At 41.8% G+C, this 20,066-nt stretch overlaps 1 protein-coding gene across 5 annotated transcripts in view; it reads left to right on the plus strand.

The window, feature by feature from the left end:
• Window positions 1–20,066, plus strand: part of depdc5 (DEP domain containing 5, GATOR1 subcomplex subunit) — a 124,350-nt gene that overhangs the window by 24,140 nt on the left and 80,144 nt on the right. For 3 of the 5 annotated variants that reach the window (XM_052088363.1, XM_052088364.1, XM_052088367.1), the window contains exons 2-15: window positions 2,123–2,222; window positions 5,078–5,145; window positions 5,227–5,314; window positions 5,418–5,464; window positions 8,631–8,716; window positions 12,641–12,724; window positions 12,805–12,854; window positions 16,454–16,523; window positions 18,876–18,954; window positions 19,041–19,102; window positions 19,193–19,262; window positions 19,336–19,408; window positions 19,486–19,589; window positions 19,672–19,746. In XM_052088363.1, the coding sequence (XP_051944323.1) occupies window positions 5,088–5,145; window positions 5,227–5,314; window positions 5,418–5,464; window positions 8,631–8,716; window positions 12,641–12,724; window positions 12,805–12,854; window positions 16,454–16,523; window positions 18,876–18,954; window positions 19,041–19,102; window positions 19,193–19,262; window positions 19,336–19,408; window positions 19,486–19,589; window positions 19,672–19,746 (946 nt within the window). In that variant the 5' untranslated portion in view covers window positions 2,123–2,222; window positions 5,078–5,087. Of the gene's footprint in view, window positions 1–2,122; window positions 2,223–5,077; window positions 5,146–5,226; window positions 5,315–5,417; window positions 5,465–8,630; window positions 8,717–12,640; window positions 12,725–12,804; window positions 12,855–16,453; window positions 16,524–18,875; window positions 18,955–19,040; window positions 19,103–19,192; window positions 19,263–19,335; window positions 19,409–19,485; window positions 19,590–19,671; window positions 19,747–20,066 lie in introns of those variants that run through there. The other 2 variants (XM_052088365.1, XM_052088366.1) reach the window with 2 other exon arrangements.

The raw sequence follows: 20,066 nt of genomic DNA on the forward strand, positions 1-20,066 counted from the left end.
TTGTTAGGTCGATCAAAAACATGAACGGTAAATACAGCATGGATTAAATCAAGCACAGGGTCCAAGCAGTAGGGTGACCTATTCGTTGGAAATGATCAATGTCTCTGACTTTGGTCACCCAAAGATTCCAAAGGTGCTGCCTTACGCTTTGGTTCAAGAATGTCATGTCATGGATGAACCAGCTTTGCATTCCAGTACCAGTTGCATCATAATGTGTTCTATCTTTGGTGGGGTTAACAAAAGTCCTCAAACAAAAGTGTATTAATGGAAAGAAAAAAATAGCGTACTTTTATGATTAAATAAATAAATAAATGAGCACTATGGTAAAGGTGCAAGCAACATGCTGAACATTACATTTTAAGCATTGACAAGACCGGAGCGATATAAAGGCACTTTATACTACTAATCTATATATATATTGCGCGTCGTCCCGCACGCGGTCTGTCCTTCCGTCTGTCCCATTTCAAAACGTACCTACTTCACCGCGCCGCCACTGCGCCGCTCAGGCAGTGGCTCACTTCGATCGCGCGGGCATCTTAGCGAAAAAATGTTGTCTACCCACAAGCATTGCAATTAAATTGTTAGTTATTTAGTAGAGCTAAACATCGCTTTATGTTCGCGATAAGCAATGAAGATGAACAAAAAGTTGAACCAAGCAACAACACTTTTGTGGGCCAAAGGCCCACCTTACCAGCCTCCCGCAGGAACTAGCTGATGAGCCGCCCGGAGGGCGGCGAACCGCCACCTTACCAGCCTTCCGCAGGAACTAGCTGATGAGCCGCCCGGAGGGCGGCGAACCACCGCCTTACCAGCCTTCCGCAGGAACTAGCTGATGAGCTGCCCGGAGGGCGGCGAACCAGCTAGTAATAATAGTAATTGTAATCATGTACGACAGTAATCTGTCATACATGATTACAAAAAAAATTGTTCCGTCTACAGATATCCCTCTACGTTTGACCTATGGTAATGGAAGTGAGTTAACATTTTTTTTGTATGTACAATTTATGAATGTATGTTTTTTTCCCCAACATTTGCAGGGGTCATGTGTGACCTTGACCTATCGGTTTCATCGGATTCACTTCAAACATGGTCTCCACCATCTCAAGACCTGGAACAACAACAGGTTTCAGCATATTCTGACTTTCACACTCCTTAGCTTTAAAAAATAAAATGCTTAAAAACTCCCCTTTCTTGGCTAACCAAAAAAAATCCCAAATTTAAATGAATGTCTAATGTAATCTATCTAGTGTTTTGTCACACATATTGTGCCGTCTCACGGCAACACCGAAGGTCATCTTTTACATTTTAATGTACTGAAAAGTGTCAAAACATTGATCATGCTTTATGCCTAATATTGTGACTTTTTGCTCGAGGACATGGTCGTGACAGCGGCAACATTTTACTGGAGTAAAGTCAAGATGTTCTAAGGAACATAGAATAGAAAGAGTGAAACAATTTAAGTATTTTGGGGTTATGGTAAGATTAAAGATTACCTTGGACAACACATGTCCATAAGGTAATAGATGAATGTAAAAATAATAAATAAAAAGTGAATAGGAGATATTTGGCTGAGATTGGGAGGCATGGGGCAGATAGATAGATAGATAGATAGATAGATAGATAGATAGATAGATAGATAGATAGATAGATAGATAGATAGATAGATAGATAGATAGATAGATAGATAGATAGATAGATATAATGTGTGGTGTATAGGCCACCAGCAAAAACGATTCTAAAAGAGTTGCATCTTGTACTAAATCCGGCATTGAGGACAACAACTCCGCAAAGGATCATTAGCTGTAGAAATGGGAAATATATTCCATTAGAAATCTGTAGGAAACAAATGTCAATTAATTATTGTACTAGTGTACAAGGAAAACGTTTTGAAAATCTGTTGGATGAAGGAAGCGAGAAGTCGTAAAGGACCTTGAGTTAAAGCAATTTAGTATGAGTCCGACATTTCCAACAGCGTAGTTACCGGTACTTCCAGAGACAGCGGTTAACACTTTGAAAAAGGAGAGTGGAAAATTATGAGGGTTAGAGCTGGTTCACACTCCATACCAGTAGGCGACGGTAATGCACATAACCGTTCCCTGTCATAAGAAGAAGTAGCAACAAGAAAACAAAGAAGGATACAGAAAAAAATGAACTTTATTCTTCGAATTTATTAAGGGGTCACAAACGACTCAGTGTGGGACTTCGATTACGAGTGACCACCGGTAAGATATCCCAAAAATCACGGTTTCCTCGTAGTCACGTCTTTAAAAAGTACGTGGAACGTCTTTGCGCTGACGCTACTAGTGATCAAGATCGTATGTTTAACAGCGTTGTTAAAGTAACAATGATTCGGAAATACGGTCCACGTGGATTTTCTTTGGCCATTTGCTACTTTATGCCTTTACATGTCATATACCAAGGACGGGCAATTTACATGCTTGGGTGGAGGATTTTTTTTTGAAAATCATCAATGTTACGGAGGGGCGGGGGCGGCACATAGGACGATGCATTTCCTAACCAGATGTACAAAAAAAAAACGATGTTATACAGGCAGTTGTTGTTTGCCCGTGACCGGCTCTGATGGTAAATAACCACTGCGTGGAACCCTTGGCTTGTTGGGGATTGGCTATTCTGATGACAGTAGTTGGCTGCAACTACTGTTTAGAGCAGGGGTGTCCAAACTTTTTGCCAAGGGGGCCAGATTTTATGTGGTAAAATGTCGGGGGGCCGACCTTGGCTGACATTCTTTACATTGTTCAACAAATTTTAGTAAGCCAGTCTGTTTCACATTTCCATTTTTATTTTAATTTCACCAATCTTAAGAATTTCTTTTGGTTCATTCGAAACAGGAATTTGAAATATGACATATCAGTCAATATAAACACGGAGTGATGTCTTGTTAACTCGTGAGTGATGCCCTCTAGTGTCTAAATGCTATTACTCATTTAGTGAATGCTATTACTCATTTAGCCACTAGAGGGAAGCAGTACTCTATGAAACATCACTCACCAGTCTACGAGACCTCAGTCAATGCAACACGTGTTCCATTGCGCCCAACCTGCGGGCCAGACGGCACTGATTTTATGACCGGGGCCGAGGGCCGGATGAAAGTCGACCGCGGGCCGCATTTGGCCCGCGGGCCGGACTTTGGACATGCCTGGTTTAGAGCCAACTAATTTTTGTCGCTCATCACAGTCTATTTCCCGTTCCCCTTGGAGAGCCGTGATGACTGTGAAAACATATAGAGAAGTCAAAAATAATGTGATATTCAACTATTGTTTTAAGTTACTGTAATCAGGGGGTTGCGAACAAGAAAATGCTTACCAAAAAAAACATTATATATATATATATACACACATAGGGGTTCAGTCCTATGCAGAACAGCAGTGGGGATAGTGCATCACCTTGATATATGCCACATTTGATGGACACTTGGGTAAGTGGCTTGCCATTGGCTACAAGTGTGGTTTTCCACATCCTCATCGAGTTCGCAACGAAGGCTCTGAGGGTCCTGTTCACCTTATACAACTCCAAGCATTCAGTGATCCATGTATGTGGCATCGAGTCATAGGCTTTCTTGTAATCAATCCAGGCTGTGCACAGGTTGGTACGTCGGGACCTGCAGTCTTGTGTGACTGTTCTGTCAACCAGGAGCTGATGTTTGGCTCCTCTGGTATCTCTACCAATGCCCTTCTGTGCTTCGCTCATGTATTGATCCATGTGTCCACTTATCTTGGCCGCAATGATGCCTGACATGAGCTTCCATGTTGTGGAGAGACAGGTTATTGGCCGATAGTTGGATGGGGCTGCACCCTTTGAGGGATCCTTCATGATCAGGATGGTTCGCCCTTCGGTTAGCCATTCTGGGTGAGTCCCATCCCTCAGCAGCTGGTTCATTTGTACTGCTAGGCGCTCATGGAGTGCTGTGAGTTTCTTTAGTCAGTAGGTGTGGACCATGTCCGGGCCTGTTGCTGTCCAGTTCTTCATATCTGAGACTCTTTCCTGTATGTCTGCCACTGTTATGGTAACCGGGTTCTGTTCAGGGAGGTTGCTGTGCTCCTCTCTCAGGGTCACCAGCCAATGTGCACTGCTGTTATGTGCAACCTCCTTCTCCCATATGCCTTTCCAGTACCTTTCAGTTTCCAGTCTTGGTGGGTCAGCTCTGTTGTTAGGACCCTGCCACTGAGCGTACACTTTCGCAGGTTGTGTTGCGAACAGCCTGTTTATTCGTCTGGCCTCATTCTCTTTCGTGTACCGCTTTAGGCGACTGGACAAGGCTTGGAGCCTTTGTTTGTCAGTTTCGAGTGCTTCAGGTATGGTCATCTGGATGTACCTCTCGGGTATCGGCCTTTTCATCACACCTCTCTGGGCCTCCGTTAATTGACTCACATCTTTCCGGGCCGCCTTGATCTTAGCCTCCAACCGTCTTTTCCATGGTGGGTAACGTATCTCATGGCTTCCATGGTTGCTCTTATAGCCCAGAGTCTCCAGGATCACTGATGCTGAAGCGTATATCAGCTCATTGGTTTCTGTGATCGTTACGGTAGGGATTGCCCTCAGTGCTGCATTCACACTTTCTATGAGACTTTCAGATGGTACTTCACATAGCCGTTGTAATCGGTGTATATATATATATATATATGTATATATATATATAATGTGTGTGCTTACATGCCTCGAGGGGTACACGTACCTCTGGTTGGGAAACACTCCCATATTGTTTTGTTTTTTGTTATTTTAAAGTGTCCTTGGGTGTCTTGAAAGGCGCTTATAAATAAAATGTATTATTATTATTATTATTATTATATGGAAGTTAACCTTTGTATAGGAAATGCTTAATACGCTGCCATGCATGTGGTCCATTCTTTATCAGTCTGTGAACACTACCCATTGGTATTTTTAATCTTAGATGTCATTTTATACCCTCAATCGGTGTATGCACATTATCAGGCCTAACATTCAAGGGTATGTAATAGGTAGAGCATAATCACTGGTGGTATGTACCTGTGTTTGTTTATATACATGTGATGTATCGTCTTCCACTGACTAATTAACTGATGATGTATTTTTTTATCAGCTGGTACATTATGAAGAGCAATAAATCTTACAAGCTTGTGCTGCATAAGAGAGGTTTTGGTGGAAATGGTAAGTTCAAAACATCATGTACCGGTACATTACATTTTTCCCTTTGGGATTGTTTTGCAATCAAATGTTTATTTTCTTCAGATGATGAAGTGGTGGTCAATCCAAAAGTTTTCCCTCAAATCTGCCTTGGGGACATAATTGAAATTGCACATCCTACTGATGAGTTCAGGTGAGTTTGTACCAAAAGAAGGAAGTTACCATAGAGAGATTAGGGAGTGTTTATTTGTTATGCTGCCACAATTTTTAAATTAACTGATGCTTAAAATACACAGTCCCCTTTTGCTGCAAGTGAAAAGCTTAAAAGAAGACCTTCAAAAAGGTATGTCAACCTCATTAAACTTTTTCTGTTATTCATGTGGAGCAGGAAAAAACATATTTGTGTGGTCAAAAGGTCTGGAACGCTCAATTTTCCCCCCACCAGCTATTTAAAATAGAAACTCATGCAGTGAATTGTTTCATTGTACAAACTCAATTCCAATGTATTTGGGAAATTGTTTTAAACAGAATACAATATAATTCAATAAAATAATTTGCAAATCATCTTCAACCGACTGTATTGTATATTTGAATACACTTCAAAAACAAGCTATTTAATGTATACACCGATCAACTTTATTGTTATTATATGCTTTTTTGGAACGTGTTGCAGCCATAAAATTTAAACTTCATGTTTATTTGCTAAATTCAATAAAGTTGATCAGTTTGAAATTAAAATATCTTGTCTTTGTAGTGTCTTACAGTATATACAAGTTGTACATGATTGGCAAATCATAATATTCAATTTTTATTTGTTTAACAACATCCCAATTTTGGTTGTGCACTCTGAGATGAAAACTTTAAACAAATAAACCGTTTAAGTCACTGCGGAAATCATGGAATGTTTACCCAAAAATGTATTGTATCTTTACTCATTAAAAGTAGCCATTTTAGGCAGATTTTGCAAAGTTCCCATAAATGTGTAACATTTGTCGTTTGCTTTGCTTTGTTTTCACTCTCTTGTCTAATTCCTCCCAAACCAGGTAGATGGGGTTAAAGTCTGAAGACTGTATTTCTGTATGATTTGAAGTGACAATTTTCAATTTTGTGTTAACTTACATTTTTCATGATTGCACAATAATTGAGAACTGTGCCTAATGTAAAAAACAATGAAAAGAGTAAAGAATAAAAATTATGATCATTTAACTTTTAACCGCCTCATCATTTTAGTTCATGTTCTTTCTCAGAAGTCGTTTTTGCCTTGCGTTTTGTCAAGAACTGATCCAAGGATGTTTGCTTTTGTCAGCTTTTAACAATACTTTGAAAATGCCCAAGGCAAACATTAGCATAGTGAGCCTGACTGGTGAACACTTTTTCTGGGTGATTCACATTGACGTAAAACTGGAACGCCTCATGCCCCCCCCCCCCAAAAAAAATCTGCTCCCATCCATCCATCCATCCATCCATTTTCTACCGCTTATCCAGGGTTGGGCGGCCCGGTATCCAGTGGTTAGCACGTTGGCTTCACAGTGCAGAGGTACCGGGTTCGATTCCAGCTCCGGCCTCCCTGTGTGGAGTTTGCATGTTCTCCCCGGGCCTGCGTGGGTTTTCTCCGGGTGCTCCGGTTTCCTCCCACATTCCAAAAATATGCCTGGCAGGCTGATTGAACACTCTAAATTGTCCCTAGGTGTGAGTGTGAGTGCGAATGGTTGTTCGTTTCTGTGTGCCCTGCGATTGGCTGGCAACCGATTCAGGGTGTCCCCCGCCTACTGCCCGGAGACAGCTGGGATAGGCTCCAGCACCCCCCGTGACCCTAGTGAGGATCAAGCGGTTAGGAAGATGAATGAATGAATGAATATCCAGGGTTAGAGGGTCAGCAGCTTGTGCAGGGAAAGCCAGACTTCCCTCTCCCCAGCCACTTCTTCCGGCTCTTCCCGGGGGATCCCGAGCCATTCCCAGGCCAGCTGGGTGACATAGTCTCTCCAGCGTGTCCTGAGTCATCCCTGGGAGGCGTTCAGGGGGCATCTGATGCCAGAGCCACGTCATCTAGCTCTTCTTGACGTGGAGGAGAAGCGGCTCGACTCTAAGCCCCTCCCGTATGACTGAGCTTCTCACCTTATCTCTAAGGGAGAGCCCGAAAACCTGCGGAGAAAACTAATTTCGGCAGCTTGTATCTGGGATCTCGTTCTTTCAATCACGACCCATAGCTCGTGACCATAGATGAGGGTTGGAACGTAGATCGACCGGTAAATTGAGAGCTTCAACTTTTGGCCCAACTTCTTTTTCACCACGACAGAACAATACAAAGTCCGTATCACAGCAGATGCTGCACCAATCCGCCTGTCGATCTCTCGCTCTCTGCTGTCCTCACTCGTGAACAAGACCCAGAGATACTTAAACTCCTCCACTTGGGGCAAGATCACCTCCTCGACCCGGAGAGGGCACTCCACCCTTTTCCGACTGAGGACCATTGTTTCACATTTGGTGGTGCTGATTTTCATCCCAACCGCTTCACAATCGGCTGCGAAACGCTCCAGTTAGAGTTCGAGAGCCCTGCTTGAAGGAGCCAACAGTACCACATCATCTGCAAAAAGTAGAGATGCAATACTGAGGCCACCAAACCGGATCCCCTCAATGCCTTGATGAAATTCTGTCCATAAAGGTTATGAACAGAATCGGTGACAAAGGGCAGCCTTACCACTGAGGAGGTTTTTAACCACATCGGTGACTTCAACCCCAGAGATAGGAGAGCTCACCTCAGAGTCCTCGGACTCGGCTTCGGAGGGAGGCAACTCTCGTCTGCTAGTGTGAACCCCAATATACAGTCACTGAGCCGGGGGGCAATGAGTATGCCCACACCTGCTCTATGCCCCTCACCATGGGCAACTACAGAGTGGAAGAGAGTCCAACCCCTCTCCAGAAAACTGGTACTAGAGCTCAGGCTGTGTGTGGTGGCAAGTCCGAGGAAAACCAGTCAGAACCTCTCTCCCTCGCACACCAGCTCGGGCTCCTTCCCTGCAAGAGAGGTGACATTCCACGTCTCTAGAGCTAGCTTCTGTGCTGCCCAGCTCACATTGCACCCGACCCCTTTGCCCCCCCTAGATGGTGAGCCCATGAGATGGGGGACCCACGTTTCCTCTTGGGGCTGAGCCCGGCCGGGCGCCATGTGTGTAGTTCTGGCCACCAGGTGCTCGCCAACGAGCTCCACCTCCAGGCCTGGCTCCAGAGGGGGGCCCCAGTGACCCGCGTCACAGTGGCCCTGCGATTGGCTGGCAACCGATTCAGGGTGTCCCCCGCCTACTGCCCGGAGACAGCTGGGATAGGCTCCAGCACCCCCCGCGACCCTAGTGAGGATCAAGCGGTTAGGAAGATGAATGAATGACAAAAGCAGCATCTGAAGGATACCAAGGAATATGTACATGTATCTGAACCCTATTGCGTCAACAGTAATATCACAAAATCTTAAATTGTGAATTAATTGAATTCCTTTTTTCTCCATTCTTTCTTAGAGACAATCAGTGTGGATCAGGCTGTGGCACAAGCCTTCAGACTGCGTGCTTACCAAGATGTCGTTGTTAATATTGTTGACCCAAAGGTTTGATAACTTTTCTTTGTCTAGAATGGCTTTATCAGGCATTACACTGTAATCTATCATGGGTTACTGGTTCACAGTCCCTTTTTCCGTTGTGGGCTGGAAGTTAACACCTGCAATGGATTTCATTTATTCTCCTCGAACTTCTCTACGTTGTCACTTCACAACCATTGACATAAATGTATTAAGTTGAGCTGCAAGTGTGACCCACTTTTGACAAGTTTGGGCATTCTCCATGGGAAGCAATGGATTATGTCCAAGTGGACTACATACTTCAGAAACATTTTGACAAATGAAAACAGTTTAGATAGACAGTTTAGAGGTTGTCCTGTTCCATCGCGGTGTACAGTTGGAAAGTGATGTGGCTATGTTAGCTTCATCAATCTGTGATCTTAAACTGTCTTTGAAGTGGTTCACAGTCAAGTGTAAAGCAGTTGGGATATGAATTAGCAACTCCAAGTTGGAGGAAAAGGTCTTTAACTAAAAAAGAGAAGGGTGCCTTTTTTAAGTTGAAGGTAATCTCCTACCCCAAAAGTAAGAGTTCCGTTTGGGGTCTTGTCCACATGTGAGAGAATGACACACAGGGCTGTCAGGTTGATTGGTGCAGCCTCTGCAGGGATACAGTCTTTTACTTGTTGATCTGTGTTCCTACTTTCACCGGTGTTCACTAATTGTGAGTCATGACCAAAAGATTACAGATACAAGCATCTTAAATGAGTTACCACTTCAGTTTCCTGCATTCTCTCTTAAAAACAGTGAGAAGCTCAGCCTTCCGTTCGGGACTCAGTGAAGAGCCGCTGCCCTTCTGTATCAAAGGCCATGCACGCAGACACACAATTTATTATTATTTTTTTTTAATTTCCCACTATATAGCCTTCACGGTCGATGTGGGACCAGTCCATGGACTGCCAGTCGACCGCGTTGGACTAGTTGGGCGCTGCGATATTAATACTTCATCCCATCGGGTGAAGACTATAGTCCAGTCTATTGGCTGGCCTTGGAATGCCTTCAGCTCTCCAGATGAGATTTACAAAGTGGTTGGGGAGAGGGAAGTTGGGCTTTTCTGCTTAAACTGCTGCCCCACAACCAAATAAGGAAGAAAATTAATGATGGATACTAATTCTTCTTCCTCACGGGTCAAAGTGGCCACAGTTTAATAGGGAAGCCCAGACTCCCCTCGCCTATGCAACTCGGTCCCAGTTCTTCCAGGTGTGTCCCGAGGCATTGCCACAGCCAACCACGAGACAGTTTCTCCAACATGTCCTGGTTCGTATCAGGCCTCCTCCCAGTGGAACGTCCATGGGACAGCCCAGGCATGCCCTGGAGGAAATTCATTTTGACCAATTATATCCGGTTTATAGTTCTTTCAATCATGATTTACAGCTCGTGACCATGGGTGAGGGTAGGAACGTAGATTGACTGGTAAATTGAGAGCAGCGATTTTTTTGGGTGAGACACCGGCTCTGACCACCTCATGGCCACACCTCCGGTTCGTTGCCTAAACAATGGGGGTTCCTAGCAGACTCAACTCAACTGTATTTATAGAGAACTTGAAAACACCCACCACTATATACAAGGTTGCTGTACATGGAGCAAAAAATAATTAATTCAACAACAAACAATAAAACAATAAATTAATGACAAGTCAAGTCAACAGTATTTATAGAGCACTTTCAAACAGCCATCGCTGCATACAAAGTGCTGTACATGGAGCGATTTAACATACACAATAAACAGTAAGACGAATCGGTAATAAACCGATTCGTCTTACTGTAGAAAACATAAAAACAGTCAAACTAAAAATCAAGTCTCATGTTGAGTCGAAAGCCAAAGAATATGAATGAGTTTTTGAGATGAGTTTTAAAGATGGGCAGTGAGGGGGGCACTCAATGAGGGGGGCATTCCAAAGAGAGCTACCAGCAACAGAAAAAGCTTGATCTCCTCTGAGCCTCTGCTCAGTCCTCGGTACCACTAATAATGTGTGGTCCGCACCTGAGCCACTGAGCAGCTGCATAGGGGCGGAGGAGCTCAGAGAAGTAAGGTGGGGCGAGGCCATTTAAAGATTTGCAAACAAATCATAGAATCTTAAAAAGAACTCTACAATGTACAGGGAGCCAGTGAAGGGATGCCAGAGTTGGAATTATGTGCTCCCTCTTACCAGTACATTTCTGGACCAACTAGAGATGCTTAATGGAGGATTGGCTGACTCCAAAGTAAAGTATATTGCCATAATCCAGCCGGGATGTGACGGAGGCATGAATTACTGTCTCAAGGTGCTCTTGAGAAAGTAGAGGCTTTACTTTAGTGAGCTGCCGAAGATAAAAGAAACTGGATTTAACAACAGCACCAATTTGCCGGTCCAATTTAAAATCACTGTCTAGTTTAAGACCCAATTTCGAGACTGTTGGCTTAAGATAAGAAGCCATGTGGCCCATGTCCGCAGGATGGGATGTACATGGGCAACTGGGCCCAAACACCATCACTTCTATCTTCTTTTAATTGAAATTCAAGAAATTTATTGAAATCCAGGTCTTGATTTCCTCTAAACAGGATTGAAGTGGTGAAAGGAAACACCATATTTCCTTAAGATGGAACCCAAAGTGAGCAGATACAGTGAGAACAACAGAGACAGAATTGAGCCCTATGCAACACCACATGACAGTGGGGCAGTTCATTATTCAGACCAACCAAGGCTAACACAAAAGGTTCTGTCAGCTAAATAGGACCTTAACTACTCAAGGGCGTGACCGCCAATGTCCACCGGGTGCTGCAAACAAGCCAACAGAATACTATGATCCAGTATATATCAAAAGCTGCACTGAAATCAAATAAAACCAGACACACATTGTCTCCAGTGTAATTGGCCAGGAGGATGTCATTAAAAACTCGTAAACTGGCCGAGTCTGTGCTATATGTATCATCTTGAAACCTGACTGGAAGACCTCCAAGATATTATGTTCATCCAAGATATTATTTTAAATGCATGTGTACCATTTTTTTCAAGAATTTTTGAAATGGAAGGCAGCTTGGAAATTGGCCTAAAAGTTGACAGTACAGCTTGATCAAGGCCAGGGTTCTTGAGCAAGGGTTGCACGACAGCATGTTTAAACTGTATGGGAACTATAACAGAAGACGGACTGTTGTTGATAATGGACAAGACCGATTTACCAATACTCGGGAGAACCTCCTTAAAACCTCATTAAGACCTCCTTAAAGAAATGCAGAGGACGAGAGTCACAAGGGGCGCCAGATGGCATAGTCTGGCAAACCACGTCCTCTAAAAACGTCATGGACACATCTTCAAAAGAAGGCACGCAAAGCTTTTGGTGATTGGTTAGCAGCTCAGCCATATTCGTCATCCAAGTTGTGCAATGAAACTCGTTGTCCCCCACTCCCCCCACCCAATCTTGCTCCTGGGACAAATAAAGGTTATCTTATTTTATCTTATCTCATGCAGTCACAAGTACGATGAAACGACCACAAAGTCGATCGTCGAACTGTGGCCTACCCTGGTGTCAAGGGCACAGTTATTTTCCAGAGCCACTGGGAACCACAACAAAGGGATGAAAGAGCCACTTGGGGCTCCGTAGACTTGGGTTGCTGACCCCTGAGTTCTGAACCATTCCATTTCACAATTTTTTTTCCTTCACAGGCAGAATAATGTATCCGTTTGTATGTCCGCTTGTCTCTCCATCTGTCTGTCCTTCATCTAGCTACAGCATCTACGGATGAATACTTTTGCACGGCTATTTTTCAAATTGGTAAAGAAAAATAGGAAATAATATTTTTCCATTTCACATAAATAAGCCACTTTGTATCACCCTATCACGTTAAAAACCAATAAATAGTTTCATGTGAAAAAAATGAAAAACTTCATGAGAGATGAGTACTTTGGAAACCTGATTGTCATAGTTTTCTCCTTCAAAGGACGTCACTCTGGACCTGATGGAAGTGACATTTAAAGACCAATACATCGGGAGGGGTGACATGTGGAGACTAAAAAAGAATTTGGTTGGTTTTTAAAAAATATACAGTACATCTGAATTTAACATGTTTTTGTTCATTGGTTCATTTTGTTTTGTATATTGTAGGTAAGGACTTGTGCCTATGTGTCACAAAAAGTGGAATATGCTGGAATCAGGTATGTGAATACTATATTTCATTCGTTGCTTTAAAATCTGTTAACCTCTATTTGTAGACGAGTCAGTGTTTTTCCTGGCTCAAATTGAGGCAGAGGTGGTACCATCCTAACCATGCGTCATGACGTGCATGTCGGGGGTCACATTTGTTTGAGAGAGACACTAATTATTTTGAAGCAGCCTCAAGCTCTCTGTGGTCCATGTCCACTTGCGCTGCAATAGCATGCTGCAGTGTCCTCCGTATGTAAATATAAATAAATAGAAAATCAAACAATCTATCTAAACTATTTGATTTTAGTTTTGTAACTTTATTGGTTAGCTGTTCTTCGATGTACTTCTCCTTTTCTTCTGCTGCTTTGTGAATAGCCGTCACCTCGTGTCTTTTTAATGTGTCCAGCCTGTAGTTGGTTGGTGTCTGTGTCACAAGGGAAACAGCGATTGCCTGCTGTGTTTGGGCGCAGTGCTATTGGCATAAATAACTGAATGGCATCCTCAGTTTGCCTGATTGTAGGCAATTTAATTTAGCACCCCTGTCAAAGCTGTCTGCTTGTGTGTTTTTAAGACGAAACGGAAAAGGAATTAAAAAAACAATGTTTCAATCATGGTTACGTTGACTTTGTGTTCTTATGCTCCTATGTGGAAACGTTTTTATGTAGCCTCGCCTCAGCGACTCATCCTGTGCTGCATTCGGACCCTTGCTATCACCAGTATTTCAGAACAAATTTCCACGTTGTCACCACTATAAGTTATTACATTTTAACTGTTTATTGCGTTAGTATCTTTACTCTGTTTCACCTAGACTCAGCCTTCCTCTTTGCGAGGTCGCTTTTAAAATAAATGTCTCATCTTCCTTGCCATATCCGGAATGCTTAAAAAAATTCATAAATGTTGTTTTGACATGAAAGAAACTTTTATGCTTGGATGCAAAAAAACAAACCGGCAATACATACCTGTTTGCACTATCTGCCAGGGAGAATCAGGATGCCGATAGCACCGACTAGCGGGAGAAGAATCCATTTCTGCTGCGGTAGTTGCATCAGGTCTTTCCAGTGCTTTCTTAAAAATTACAAGTTTCTTGGGGGCACCAGTGAATAAGTTTTTTCACACAATATATAAAAAAATAGATATCTTGGTTTAACCATTTTTTTCAGGCCTGATGTGTGTGCAAAGTTTCATGAGGTTTCGTCCATTTTTTAGACCCTCAATGTCAATGTTGTTTTATTGGCGAACTGCACGTTGACGCGCCCACAGTTTTGTGAAATCTGTCTATTTTCGTGTTTTAACATTATGAGGGCTTAAACAAACTCTCTAAGCAAAAACGAGGTAGAGGTTGGGAGGGCTGGGAAAACTTTTTGGCTCGGGGGGCCACATTGATTTCTAAATTTGACAGGAGGGCCGGGTCACCACAAGATACAGTACACATAGAAAACTGTATATGTTGACAGTGCACACCAAACATCAACAGAACAAAAACATGAAGTATTGCCATATTTTTTTTAAAATGAGAACAGTGAAACAACTATGGTACATGTCCTGTATAAACGTCCAAGTATGTTAACATGTGTGACAACAGAAGCAACAAAGTGCAACAATATATTACCCAAAAACTGCAGCATTCAGTACAGGTATAGGACAAAATATAACAAAGTTAGGACTATTTGCTACAAAATGACATGAGTAAAAGACCCAGTGGCTTTCTTTCCATTCACTCACTGTCTCAAACTTGACCTCCCCTTGATCACCACACAAGATAGCGTTGCTCAGCTGATGTCATGCAATGGATTTTTTAAGCCAGCCACGGGACGCTTCAAAGCCCATAGCGCTATGGAATTCGCTTCCTCTCTTATTAGCGGTCCAGTTTGCATAAAGTTTTTAGCACAATTGCAGTCAAACCATTCCAGGAAACATCCATTTACTCGACTGTCTGTTGAGCCGCACGCAATTCACTCTGAGCATGGAAATGGCCGGAATCGGACTGAGCAAGAATCACTTCCCCGTTTTTCAAAGTCTCGTAGATTTGAGTCTTTCAGACTCCAAGTGTCTCCTGAATGTTTCATACTTTGTAGTCCGCCTCGTTTAATCAGATACACTTCACTTTCTCTTCCGTGGCCATTACTGTTCCTGTTCGTTTGGATGCTATGATCTACAGGACGTAAACATTTTCCCAATTTCAATGACACTCACTGCAGTAAAGAGTCACTTGCATGTCGCTGTTTTGGATCCAATGATAGAAAATAGTGGCGCGGACACACTTATTCCGATTGTATTGTGTTGTATTGTCGTATTGAGTGGGAGTTCCTTGAGTTGGCGCGACTTCGGGCTTCCTTATCGTCTCCACCTCCCTCCCTGTGCTCTGCAACTTCAAGTAACTGCGCCATCTGGCGTTGAAATGCCTGTCATTACAAGTCCAAATGAAATGACTTTACATCGAACCTTAATTGTGTACCAACCTTCGGCTTATGTTATCTTTTACTGTCACAGTGAATCATCAGACTTTGCAGCACCATTATTCCGACACCTTTTGCCAAAAGGTCACAGTATTCAGTTTCAGGCATGATCAATGTGTTGAGGCTTTTCTTGGATTCGTTGAACAACTAAGCCGAAAAAACGACACTGATTTTGAGGCTCTAAACATGCACGAAAACTAACAAAACTCCGCACATCCATCAGGCGTGGCAAGTTTTCATTTATTATTATTATCATTCAAAGTTTGTTCCGTGTATAATTCACCGAGGGCAGTGGCAAAGAATGGCAATCTGGAATGGTACACATGATCCGTTAATGTTGCAAAAGTACGTCCCATGCATCCGCGTCAGATCTTGACGAAGGTAGGCAGTGATTCCCTTTTCACAAACCCACAAACTCTTGTATCTACTTTATTTTTCAGTTTCGTTCATCTTAGGGGCCGTTATGATTGTTGCTCATTATGGCATGCGTGTGTCCGTGCGTGTATTTGCATGCGTGTGCGGTAACGGGTCGATCGCGGGAAGTTGGTTGATTGCAAAATCTTCGGTCTAAGGTTGGGCACCACTGGTCTACAGTATATTTTCCATTGGTTTGTGTCTGTTACCAACCAAAACAGAACAGTAGTTTTAAAACCTGCATATTTGCACTGAGGATTGAGAGAAAGAAATTTCATCTATGCTGCATGTCATATGTGTTGTGCATATTTGACAATAAAGATGACTTTGACCTTGACATTGACCTTGAGAATGCAAGGATAAAGTTTAGTCAAGTTATTTTAATTCCATAGCCCTAACTCAAAAATAAGTTTCAAAGGGCTTCACGGGCTCGGAATTGATGATGATTGACTACATCTCCTTAATCAAACTCTCAACTGGGCACGGAAAAACTCAAAATCCCATTTGGATGAAAAAGAAAACCTTGAGATGAGAAGAGACCACAGATGAGGGTCCCAACATGTAATAACTCATTGAATTTGCATGCACATCAGGTCTGGCAAAAAAACAACAACAAACAAACAAACAAAAAAAAAAACACTTCAGAGATGTACCGGTATTTTTCCACATGACTATTACTGACTATTTCCTATTTTTCAGGGAAGTATTAACATTAACATTTTTTTGTGTGGATGTATTAGATCCCAGGCAAGTGAACTGTGGGTGAAGGGAGAGAAAGTGACTTGTGGATACATCAGTGAAGACACCAGGGTAAGACCCTGGTTATTGCAGCAAGATGATGCCAAATCACATTCTGCACTTGCTACAACAGTGTGGCACAAAGAGTGCGGGTACTAGACTGGCCTTCCTGTAGTCCTGTCTCCTATTGACAATGTGTAAATGCATTTGCACATTTTCAATGTGATAGAAGAAGGACTGATCAGATATTTGAAGCGTCAAAACATATTATGGATAGAAGTCATTGTTTTGCATAAAATAAATCTTTTTCCCAAACGCTTGTTTATCTGCCAATTTGAAAAGAGGTAATTTGGGTGAAACCAACCCTTGTTGTACTGCTGATTACAAAACCAAAATTGGGTAGAATCAGAATTTTTGTGTGATGAAAGAAGAGAGTTTTATCTTGCATGAGATTCAGTGTGTCTTGCATGAGTTTCAGTGTTTACATGAAACACGATATTCTGTGAGCTTTGTCAGATCAGTCAGAATACTCTAAATTGACTGGCACTCCATAGGTTCTTTTTTTTTTGTTAGTGTTTTTAGATGGCTGGCATTGAAAGACGTTGATATTGTTTTTGTAGAAATCATTATTGTTATTATATTTCATATTGTTATTATGGCCTGAGCAGCGACCACTGCTCCTTTTGTTTTTGTAAAAACAAAAATATATATCATAATAATAATTAGAGCTGTCAGTTTAGCGCGTTATTATTGGCATTAATTTAAATGAATCTGAACGGGATTAATTTTTTTCTCGTGAGATTAACACAGTGGAAGTTACATTGCTCGATAAATAAACCAGAAACAAAACAAGCGCGCTGCACAGGTCCACGCACATGTCTGTTTTGCCAGCCATGGCAGCGTGAGACACCGAAAACGGATAATTTAAGAATTTATGAATGGAAAGTTTACTTTTAAAAAGTTGCCAGATAGTTCCACTGACAAGACCAAAGTTACCTGTATGTTTTGCAGTAGTAAACTGAGCTATCGTCATAGCACGTCGAGTCTAAAATTCCACTTAATGGCCAAGCACACAACTGATGTGAGTGCTCCCCCACCTCATCTAAGACAAACAGCTATGGATCATTTCAAAGAGAATAAAATGGATAACACGACGAAGAACAAATTTGCTGAAGCCAGAGCTAAATGGATGGCTACTGTGCAAGCCTGTCAACATTGTCCACAGCCAGACTCCAGCTGAAATCATTCGCATACCGTTGAACGACTCCACTACGGATTGCCAGCGAGAGCCTCCATTACAAGCTGTGTACCTAGATTGTACGTAGCGGAGACGGCTAAGGTACACCTAGCGGGAGAAGACACTGTTTCGGGAGAGAAATAAGAGACAAGGTTGATGAGCCTCTGGTGAATAAAGAGCAGGCATTCTATTGAGTACGATGTATGCCACTGACACGATTGTTACTTGTTTGGAACAATTTGGTGTGGAAGGTTACCGTGTTTTGTGTCCAAATACATAATGGGGGTGGAGCTTCTCTGTGTTCATCTGACGGCGCGCCGAGGCACGTCGAGAGTTCAGCGATGCAGTGGTAGCGACCACACCGAAAATAAAACGTCTCCAGTTTTGTCATCGAACCAAGTGTAGTCATCTGAAATGATGTCCACACAAAACCAGAGAGAGACTTCTGTGCAAGAAGGACCAACAGAATCAACATAGCCTGACTGCTGTGTTCAAAGCAAACTTGTGAAAAACGAAGTATGCAACCATGGCTTAAATCCACTATATGCTGAGTACTAGTTTACCTTAGATGTGCACTTAATAATTTTATGTTGCTCTGTTTTGATTCCATAAAAATAGCTGTTAAAGCAGCTGTTGTGTGACAAAATATTTTTTTCGCTGTTGTTGATGCACGGTAATATTGTGTGAGAGATTATGTGTCAATAACTGCTTCAAGTGAAAAATGTTAATGGAAAATATTTACTGAAATTGTTATTTCAGTAAATATTTGCATTTTGCACATTGAAACTGATTCATGAATCCCATGTTGATGAAAGCATTTAAATGGGGAAAACTAGGACAAAAAATATAAAAGGAAATTCAGAAACGATAAAAAATGTGTGAGTAATTGCGATTAATTTTCAGTTAATTTGAGTTAATTATGACGGTTGCTTTTTTAAATTAGATTAAGTATTTTAATCGTTTGACAGCTCTAATAATAATGATGGTAATAAATGTCATCATGATTGTTAGGCCCAAGGAGTGATTGCTGTGAGTTCCCTGATTTTGTAGAAGTTATTATTACTATGACCTGATGACTGACAGCTGCAAGGTCCCAATCCTTTCTGAGGATAAGTAGTTCAGAAGATGAATGAATGACTGAATAATTCAACAAAGTGAATCTTTGCCATTGTGAATTTGTGACACAGGTTGTGTTCAGATCCACATCTGCGATGGTTTACATATTCATCCAAATGAGCTGCGAGATGTGGGACTTCGACATTTACGGTTTGTTGGTTGGCTTTGTTTTCGCCACGCACTTAACATGTTTTTCGTTTTAGTTTTTTTGTCTCATCCCAACATTTCATTTATAGGTGATTTATACTTTGAAAAGGCTGTGAATGGTTTTCTTTCTGACCTTTTTGGCAAGTGGAAGGTTTGTGAGTTTTCTTTTGGTTTTGCCATTCTTCATACTCGATATAACATTGTGGAAAGTAATTTGTAATTTATTGCTATTTTTAAATAGGATAAAAACTGCACTCATGAAGTGACAGTTGTGCTCTTTTCACGTACATTCTACAGTGCCAAATCAAAAGGTGAGCCACTCAGCATCTCAATGTTTGCTCATCAATACTCCACCAATGGAACATGAGTGATGATGTTTTACAGATGAATTTCCTGAGCATCTGAGAGCATCAATCCAACAAGATCATGAAGGTCATTTTTATGAGGACTTCTATAGGTATTTATTTTATGTAATTCAATTAAATGAGGTGGCAGCTAAATTGGAATGAAGAGTCTATTTTGGTTTGTGATTAGAGTTGTGGCTCAGAATGAGAGGCGTGATGAGTGGACATCATTGTTAGTTACTGTCAAGAATCTCTTTATTCAGTATCCTGTTCTGGTGCGACTGAAAGAAGCAGGTACAACCTTTAGATTACTTTGGCCGGAACTTTGTTTTCAATATTGTGCTGGTACCTAACTCCTTTTTTTCCCTCTTGGTAGATGGCTTTCCCCCTGGATATAATTCAACCTCTGCTCAAGGAAACTACTTGGAAGCCCTCAACCTTTCTTTTAATGGTTGGTACCCTAATTAACGAATAAAAAAAAACACTTGTCAAATTGTAAACACGAGACAACTTAATTTTCCCTCAGTTTATAGAGTGGGGATATGTTCCAGACCCATCTACATCATTTAAAATGTGCCTTCTAGAGACAGTATGAGGAAAAACAGCAACAACTTTTCAGACTCTACAAAGACAAGATAGTTAATATTCTAACTGATAAAGGTTTTTAGCAAATGATCATTAACTTTGAATTTTATGTACGCAATATGTTCCACAAAAACTGGGAGAGATGGCAAAAAAGACTGATGAGCATTCCTCAACTTTCTCAAACAC

This window comes from Hippocampus zosterae, chromosome 15, assembly GCF_025434085.1.
Source record: "Hippocampus zosterae strain Florida chromosome 15, ASM2543408v3, whole genome shotgun sequence".
In the NCBI taxonomy this organism is placed as follows: domain Eukaryota; kingdom Metazoa; phylum Chordata; class Actinopteri; order Syngnathiformes; family Syngnathidae; genus Hippocampus; species Hippocampus zosterae.